Raw genomic sequence first — 9,407 nt, forward strand, 5'->3', positions numbered from 1 at the left:
AATCACATATTGTTTCAAATGAGACATTACTCTAACCCTCCTGATATTCATAAAATATCTTCATAAACTCTAGTAATAAACATTTTATTCTTGTAAACATGATTCTCACATTCTAGCAATACAAACTATGCTATCAGGTGCTCTGTCATGTCATAACGTAAGTTCCATAATTTCTATCGAATCACACCTTACACAATCCGGTATATGATATTACAAAGGCAAAGTTCTCATGCCTAACATTATATATTGTAGGTGATGTTCAAATAAAACATAAAAGGAAATTATTTTTAAGAATTATGTAGTTAAAATATAGAATTTTAAATAACAAGTGTAATTTTGATTAGTTAAAAGTACACATGCACTGAATTATTCAGCTGGATCATTCTAGCAAATAATAATTTCAAATATATATAAGCATTGAATAATGATTTTGTTTAATTTAGTGTACCTCTATTTGAAGGTAAACCTCGTTGGTAGTATTTACGACCTCTAGTTGACAGGGTAAAAATAAAGATAACAAGAATATCCTCAAATCTTGGGGCATAAATAAGAATGGTGGATACAATTCTATTATTGGTTCATGGTCAAACATAAAATAAGTAAATTTAATCATTTTAGAGAATCAATCTTGGCACATTGGTAATAAAAGATGTTGGAAATGTTATTCCCATGCCATACCATGAAACATGTTTATGAGATGGTTTCTAGTCAATTCAATCCCTCATATTCTGGTTATAAAAGTCTTTTCTTATTTGGACAATACAATATGCTTGTTACGAATAGTAACCTACTTAAACATGATCAATTTATTGTTTCTAGATGTTATCATTTTATTTAACATTTAATAGAGAAGCACATAAAATATACCCAAATGTATAAAAAAATAAGGCAATAATCTCAACAATGATAGTTAGTTGATATATATATAAATATATATATATATATATATATAATATTTAAAATGATCATAAAAGTTTAAAAATTATATCCAAAACATATATTATACAAAATTAACAGGGTACAAGATATTTCATTTTAGAAAAATTAAAATCATATAGAAAATTACCTAAATAAATACCAAAATAAATTTATACTCAAGTTTAGTTTGGTTTCGCACTTACATATAAATAATAGAAAAATACTTATTACTTACATGATTATTTAAAATAATTTTTGTATTTTTAATGATTTGTAAGTATAAAAAATACATAAAACAACCTACTAATGTTTACTACAAAATGCAAGTAAAATAATTTGGTAGTTTTAAATTTACAACATATTTAGTTTAATATAAAGAAATATTAATTAGTATAATTTAGATGATAAATAATATTTCAAATTAAGACAATTATATTTTTAGACACGTAATTTAATTAAAAAAATATATTTACTATTTAATCTAAAATAATAAGTATCTTCTCTCTCTCTCTCTCTCTCTCTATATATATATATATATATATATATATATATATATATATATATATTGTTTTAAGTTTTTCATTAAAATTTTTATTTTGAATATTGTAGTTTATTTAAAAGAATTATATTTTACTTAAAGTTTATTTGTTCCCTACATTAGAATTTTCCAGTCATTTGAAACTATAATATCACAATTATTATGTAATAAAAAATAATATTAAATTAATATGTAAAAGTAAATTGTAAGTGTATAAGTAAATTATATTTATTTTAAAAAAATATAATGAAAAATAGATTAATGATTGAAAATATAAATAATATGATTATTTTATTCATATTAAATTACTAATTAAACCACACACCTAAAAAATGAATTATCTTAATTTGAAATAATTTTTATGTTAATTGTTTTTTTTTTCTATTTTTAACTGTAAACTTCTCAGTATAGTTAAGAATACAGATAAAAATAAAATAAAAAACATGAGATATTTATAATTATAGTAGAGAAAATAGGCCTTGTTTAATTGATCAACTTAAATAGTTCATATAAAATGAATTAGATTAACCTAAAAGAATTATAACTTAAACTAAAATAATCAATATTAATTAAAATAAATATTTTATCATTCTTTTTTAAATTTAACAATTTTAAATTATAAAAATACTTATAAAATAAATAAAGCATATTTACAATAAAATTATAAAACATATTTTATTATTTTTTATTATCATAAAAATAAAGTGAATATACTATATGTATTTTCACTAATTTAACTTAATGAAAATAGACTTAACCAAATCTTCATGTATTATATCATGCTAAACCTAAAGCAAACTAAACTTGATTATTCTTATTTATTAACTTCATTTGCAATTATAATTATAAAGCGTTAATATATATTTAAAATTTTAACTTTTATACTCTTTTATTCTATCGTTTAAGTGCACATAATATTGAAATTAACATATAAAGTTTAAAAAAATAGAAAATTAACTTAATTTTATCAAGTGAGATTCCATATCTATTGAAATTTTAAGTCCACAAACCAATAATTTAACTTGACCTTATTTATTTCCACACTTAGTTAATAGACCATATATTTACATTTATCAAAATAATAAAAGGAAAAATTTTACTTCATCACTCTCTTCTTCCCTTCAAATATTTTATATGTGTAGCTTTTTTTTTTACAGTTTTAATTATTATATTTTCATTTTAACTCCAAGTAAACCGAATTTCTCAAGTGTAGTGTTATTGAGTGAGGAACATACAGATATTAGCCATGACATAACTCTTCAGTTTAAAAAACAACTTCCTTAATACGTAACCGATGTGGCAGAGTAAACAAAACCCTAGTGCCTGACACAGTGTACTCAGTGTCACAAGTTGTTATCGCCCACCATCTATGTTTCTGAAATCTGATCCCAGAAAAGTATGATTTCTTTCTGCATTTCATGTTAATGTCAATGGTTCTGGTCGGTCTTTACAGGTTCTAATATGTGCTATTCTTCATCATATATTCTGTTTGCTCAAATGGTTTTGTTGTGGATTAGGTTTAGGGTTTAGTGTTAAATACCCCAATTGTGTTAAACCAGTTTCAGACCTCAGCCTATATGTCATTGACACTTTGACACTTTTCTAATCTATCTTTTTTCTGTTTAATTTATCATTTCTTGTCTTGTTTTTTTCTATTCAATTAAGTTTGTCTGGTTTTCTTTAATTAAACTATTATGCCAACCCACTTAAAAATGGGACGGATTGATGCATCTTTCCCTGCCCTATTTCTTGGGACGCCAATGGCAGGGTGGGCATACTTTGTCAATGTTGTCACTGGAGGAGGAAACTATAGCTAAAGTAGCATAAACCCTGACGTCCCATGAACAATCTTGTGTCAATTCTTATTTTGGGTGTAGGTAATTCGGCCAATAATCTTTTCATTACTTTTTTGTTCTTCTTTTGGTTCAGTTTAAGGGCTTTCTGAGGATATGATCTATGGAACTTGTGTCACAGCTTCCAAGTCACAGTAAGAATTTGTTGGTTCTTTTGGTTTTTACTTTAAAGATATTTGTTATAGCATTGAAAAAACCATATTTTTTTGCTGATATAAAGCTGTAATCCGGAAGAATGTTGCATGATATACTATTTTAGGTATATGATTACTTGTGCAGTCTTTAATTGCAGCTTTTTTATACTAGTTTTGATTATTATTTTGCCCGTGTGAAGATTGTTTGGTCTAATGTGCCATAATGTAGAAAATGCAGTTTATTCTGGAAGAAAATGCAGAAGCTTGCAGTTTTAATCTTAATGTTTATAGTTTTACTGGGATGTGTGAATTACGCAACGAAGGATAGAATGAAGTAGTTTTTTATGACATTTTTCCTTTTATGTTTGCATCTATAAGGACCCGTCTTCTCTTTGCAGGATTTTCAGAGCACTAGTGTTGCAGAAGTCATTGAATTCTCGTGTAAAATTCTTTTCCAAGTGCTTTCCAAGCAAGATAAGAATGGAAAATAATCTTAATAGTAGCACAGGGGGAAAAATGGAGTCTAGGGGTGCCTTGGTTGTCCTAGAAGGCCTGGATCGTTCTGGGAAATCTTCTCAGTGTAGCAGACTAGTGTCCTTGTTGGAGGGACAAGGGATCTCTGCTGAATTATGGAGATTTCCTGACAGAACTACAAATGTTGGGCAAATGATATCTGCTTATCTTAGTAACACATCTCAGTTGGATGATCATACTATTCATCTCCTCTTCAGTGCTAATCGTTGGGAAAAGAGGTTTCTACACTCTTTTTTTTTTGCTATTTTGTCTTCTGTGTTAAATGAGTATGCGTATTTTTTTTATGATTAAGACTCAATAATTTTAGGCATATCTTTCAATTATTTTGGCCACTCCAACATATTCAGTCAAGATCCACCTTGTGGCAGTTATGACTTTGATCACTTTGAAATGTCATGACTTACTATTATGTATAGATCCTGAAACAATCTGCTTAATAGCTGGTATTGTGTGGGGGCTTCGTTGCTGTTATCTTTGCAAGTACTTTTGATGACAAGTAAAATACTAAGATTACATTTCAATATCGTCTAACAAGTTGTATTGTCCTTGCAGGTCATTGATGGAAACAAAACTGAAAACCGGAAAAACTCTCATTGTTGACCGTTATTCTTATTCTGGGGTGGCTTTCTCATCTGCCAAGGGACTTGATATTGAGTGGTGCAAGGTAAAAGATTTAACATGGTTCTTTATTTTTCTATTGGCCACCACAAAACAAAAGTATGCGTGCAACATAAGGATTTCCATTCTAGTATAATTACTTGTATTCTCACCAGTATTGGTTAAACAGTGACTTTTTTCTCAGGCCCCAGAGATTGGTTTGCTGGCACCAGATGTGGTAGTATACCTTGACATATCTCCGGAGGTATACAGCAATTCTTGCTCTGTGAAAAGTGATTTATTGGGTTATGATTTAAGATAGTCCTAAAGCTGTTTTATTTGTTTTATAAACTATTTTTTTGTCTAGATTAGTTATTTTATTTCTTGCAGGTAAACAATTCGTACACCAGGAAGTGATGCTTATTTTCTATGAAGTCTTTCTCTGCTTGCTTTTCTATGTTCCATGCTGTCAGGATCTAAGATTTTAAAATAAAGAGAGGTTGTAGTTTGATTTACGGAAGTTTGATGTTACTTTCATACAAAGAATGATCCAAATTCAAATATATAGAAATTTTGTATCTTGTTTCTAAAATTCATGCATCTATATATCCGTTTTTTCACACTGTTATTTAGCTAGCATGTAGTAGCTTGGTTAATGCATATAAACGTTCTCTGCCTATTTACCGTTTTACATTTATATTTCCATACAAATTAAATCAGAAAGCTGCGGAAAGAGGAGGGTATGGAGGTGAGAGATATGAAAAACTGGAGTTTCAGAAGAAAGTTGCTGATTGTTACAAAGTTCTTCATGATGTATCCTGGAAGGTAATTAACTGCTTATGTGGCCTTTCCTCCTGAAATCAACAGTTTGAAATGATTCCTTGTTACTTTTTGCTGGGCAAATTGGCAATGCCTGATTTGTTACTATTAGTACCATGCCATGTTTAACTACATGATTAACCACTCATTCTTAAGCCTTATTTTTTGGTTTTTTGCCTTCAAATTCCACCGGTTTGAAGCAGGTTGTTGATGGTTGCCAATCCATGGAAGATGTGGAGAAACAGTTGCAGGAGATTGTACTTGATTGTGTAATAGAATGTGGGAAGGGGAAGCTCCTTTCCACCTTGTGGTCGAAATAGATGTTATCCAATAACAAATATGCAAGATATATTAGTTTGAACACCAAAACCCATTTTTTTGGAACTCTGATTGCTTCTTTCTTGTGTTCTATAATCACATTGATTTGTTTCCCTAACAATTTGAAGACGGCCTGAGAATTCCTCTTATACTCAACTTGGAAGGAATGAAGAGTTCCTCTGCAGCAGCTTTGTGCGTCTCTGATCAGGTCCAGATTCACTCAAGAATATATTTAATGCTTGTGGAATTCGTAGGAAAATATTTTGGTAAAAACCAAATTAATTTATCTATGAAAATGTTAGCTCTGTTTATAAGCCTTTCTTTAGTTACTTTTTGGTATATTTTATCTCGCACTTTGTTTGTATTTAACTACAGTATAACTACTGTGTTTTTGTGCAAAAGTTTGGTTTTACAAAAATAATTGTATTAGTACAGAATTAGAAATATTAGTAAAATAATAGTCGTAACAAAAGGATGTTCTCTCGTTATTGACAATTGGATAACCTTTATTTGTCGTCTCAACTTCCAACTACATGTCTTTTCAATACTGTATTTTTTTATTAAATTATGTTGATCTTTAATTAGGAGTGAAAGAAGATGGAGGAACGAAGTAGAACATAGCAATATAAAATGAGTGGAAAATCAGAAGAATATTGTTTTTTAACATCAAATGTTTCTTATCAAATAAGTTTTTACTGTTTTTGAAATAGTTAAGGATTGTAAAATGGGTTTGGGCTTGCTGATTGGGTTGGAGTTTTCAACATATTAGTTTTTATTGGTTTGTTCTATATAGTGTATAAAAATTAAAATAAAGAATACTTGAATATGTTTACCTTTACTGGTTGGAACATGAAGTCATATTTTTAAACTTTTCACGATTTGAATTTATTGACTAATTAGAATTTGATCTCTAATGCAATCAAAACTTGAGTTAATTGCAAAAAGATCGTAACCATATAATTTTTTTCAACTTTTTGATTCCTTATATGGAATCAACTTCTAAAAACATCTCCAGATATTTAGTAATAGATTAACTATGAACAATAAAAGACATCATATCATGATTTTTATGTTGAAAAGAAGCTAGCTTGTGGGTAGAATCATAGAAATGTTGAATGTCATTGGTAAATATACAATGAGCCTTCTTTAAATATACAATATATTGGGTTCCACTAATTACCACACAAAAATTGAAAATATAGCTCTTTTGATTGTGCAAATTTTTATGATAAGATCTCACTTACATCACCTTGTTCCATTTCAATGATATGCCTCATAGCCTTGTTCAACAAGCCAAAGTTCAATGTGAAAAGCTTAAAATAAGTAGTTCTTACAATCCAACAACTCATATGAGCAATGAGAGAATTATAAATTATTTGCATCTTAATCAAAGAACTTTTAAAAGTAAAAGTAAATAATTAATGAAAACAAAATTAGGGTAACAAATATATATATATATATATATATATATATATATATATATATATATATATATATATATATATATATATATATAAGAGTAGGAAGGACAAAATAATTTGTTTTGAGATATTTAATAATAATTTTAACAAAATCAACACTTGCTAAACACTCATGACATGATGCATAAATAATTAAGTGTTAAAAATGACAAGACTGGAATCTGATAAAAGAAAAATTCAAATAGCAACAACAAAATAGGATCAAATATTAGGTATGAATGTGGAACATATCATTACGCATGGCGAATGTGGGCATGTGGATGCATGCAATCTCTGAGGGTTGTTCAATCAACAAAGAAATCAATCTTGAAGAGACAATGTTGGTGGTGTGATTACTAAATAAATAATCATAACATGAATTCTACCTTTTTAAACTACAACAAAATTATTGAATTATAGAAGAGAAACACAATTCAGATGGTGTAGTTATTGATTAGACAAGACAAGTGAATTATTGGTAATGTTAGAAAAATAATTTATAAAATATTTTTTAAAGAGTATGTAATTTCATGTTTTTATTTAATTAAGTATTTTTATTCTCTTATTTATTCTTTAATCAACAATTTTAGTTTATTAATTTAATATTTTTGCGATTTTGAATATAATATGTTTTAAATTTCTTTACTTAAATTAAAAACATTCATTTATTAATATAATTTTATATAAATTAATTAATTATATATATATTATGACTTTGTTTGTTTCTCCTCTTTAAGTATTTTCCGATGTATAATAAAAATATAAATAAGGAATAATAAGAAAAAAAAATGTTATCTTAAAATTAAATACGATTAGAAATAAACAAAATTTTCTTTAAGAATAACTCTTAGGAAGTATTTTCTAGTGACAACTTATTTATATTATTATCTTTTAATGAAAATATTAAAAATCATTCACTATTTTACATTAATTCTAATATTATTTTATATTATTCATATAACATCCATTTTTTTTAATATGAGTAGGGATGGCAACGGGACGGGAACCGGTTTCGCTATCCCATACTCATCCCCACAAAAAAAATTCATCCTCATCCCCATACCCAAATCCAACGGGTATCAAACTTTTGTCCCATCCCCATCCCCACCGGGTAACGGGTATAATCTCATACCCATACCCGTACCCGTGTTCTAACAACTTCAATATTAATTAATTTTTATAAGAGAAAAAAATTACGATAAAGAAAATATAATATTATCAAATATTCAATATTAGGAGGATGATTGTTTCTTCCATATCAAATACTTTGAAATAAATTATAATTGTCTACATGTTATATTTGAATACCAAATAAAATTTCATGAGAACCAAAACATTTATTAAATTTGCAAACTACAACATTAATGAAACTTAGTTAATAAAATTAAAAAATATTTCAAAAAAATATAAAAGGAAAACAAATATTTAAATTAAAATATATTTTAAATGTTTGTTTAGTTCAATTTTTTAAATTCTAATGAATCTCTTTTTTATACACTAATAAAAGTTATAATACATCATTTGATCAAAATGACACAAAGAACAAATAATAAACACAATAATAAGATTTTGACATAGATTTTGTATCTTTTAAACTTCAATATATGTTGGATAGTGACAAAAATATATTCATAGCAATTACATTAAATTTTTATATTGTAGTCAATAAAAGTTATTTATACAATTAAAGTGAAAAAAATTACAATATGATTAATAATGAGTTATAAAATAAAAAAAATTAGATAGAATATATCAAAATATTATTCTAAATGATGAAAATAAACAATAAATAAAAATATTAAAAAACTAACAAATGTGTGTTTTAGAAATAATTTGAGAGACTATCGAAAGAAATCGCACAAAGAAAATCAAATGTATAATTAAGGTATGATAAGATGAAAAATATCTTAGAGAACAAATTATTAAATTATGTTTGAAGTGGTTAAAATTAAATAGAAATATCATTAGTGCCCAAAAAATTTGTCACTAAATTACAAATAAATTAGTAATTAAATTGGTCACTAAATCAAGTACCGATCCAATCATTGAATCGGTCACTAATTTAATCACTGATTCAGACAATAAATCAACTACTACCACCAATGATGAAAAATAGTGATTGATATGGGTTAATGACTAAATCAGTCAATATTTCATGTTTTTCTTGTAGTGAATTATCATATATTATTCATAAATATCATTATATATATATATATATATATATATATATATATAA

At 26.7% G+C, this 9,407-nt stretch overlaps 1 protein-coding gene across 3 annotated transcripts; it reads left to right on the forward strand.

Annotated features, from left to right (window-relative positions):
- The first annotated feature begins 2,704 nt into the window (after positions 1-2,704).
- Positions 2,705-6,040, forward strand: LOC114183387 (thymidylate kinase). 3 transcript variants are annotated; one of them, XM_028070396.1, is made up of 7 exons: positions 2,849-2,909; positions 3,386-3,443; positions 3,842-4,195; positions 4,530-4,641; positions 4,780-4,839; positions 5,295-5,399; positions 5,597-6,040. In XM_028070396.1, the coding sequence occupies exons 2-7, from the start codon at positions 3,406-3,408 to the stop codon at positions 5,711-5,713; spliced, it is 786 nt and encodes a 261-aa protein (XP_027926197.1). In that variant the 5' UTR covers positions 2,849-2,909; positions 3,386-3,405; the 3' UTR covers positions 5,714-6,040. The 3 variants fall into 3 exon arrangements, with proteins under 3 accessions (XP_027926198.1, XP_027926197.1, XP_027926199.1); XM_028070397.1 differs by lacking the exon at positions 3,386-3,443 and having other exon boundaries at positions 2,705-2,852; XM_028070398.1 differs by lacking the exons at positions 2,849-2,909; positions 3,386-3,443 and adding an exon at positions 2,929-3,333.
- The last annotated feature ends 3,367 nt before the right edge of the window (positions 6,041-9,407 follow it).

This window comes from Vigna unguiculata, chromosome 5, assembly GCF_004118075.2.
Source record: "Vigna unguiculata cultivar IT97K-499-35 chromosome 5, ASM411807v1, whole genome shotgun sequence".
Lineage (NCBI taxonomy): Eukaryota > Viridiplantae > Streptophyta > Magnoliopsida > Fabales > Fabaceae > Vigna > Vigna unguiculata.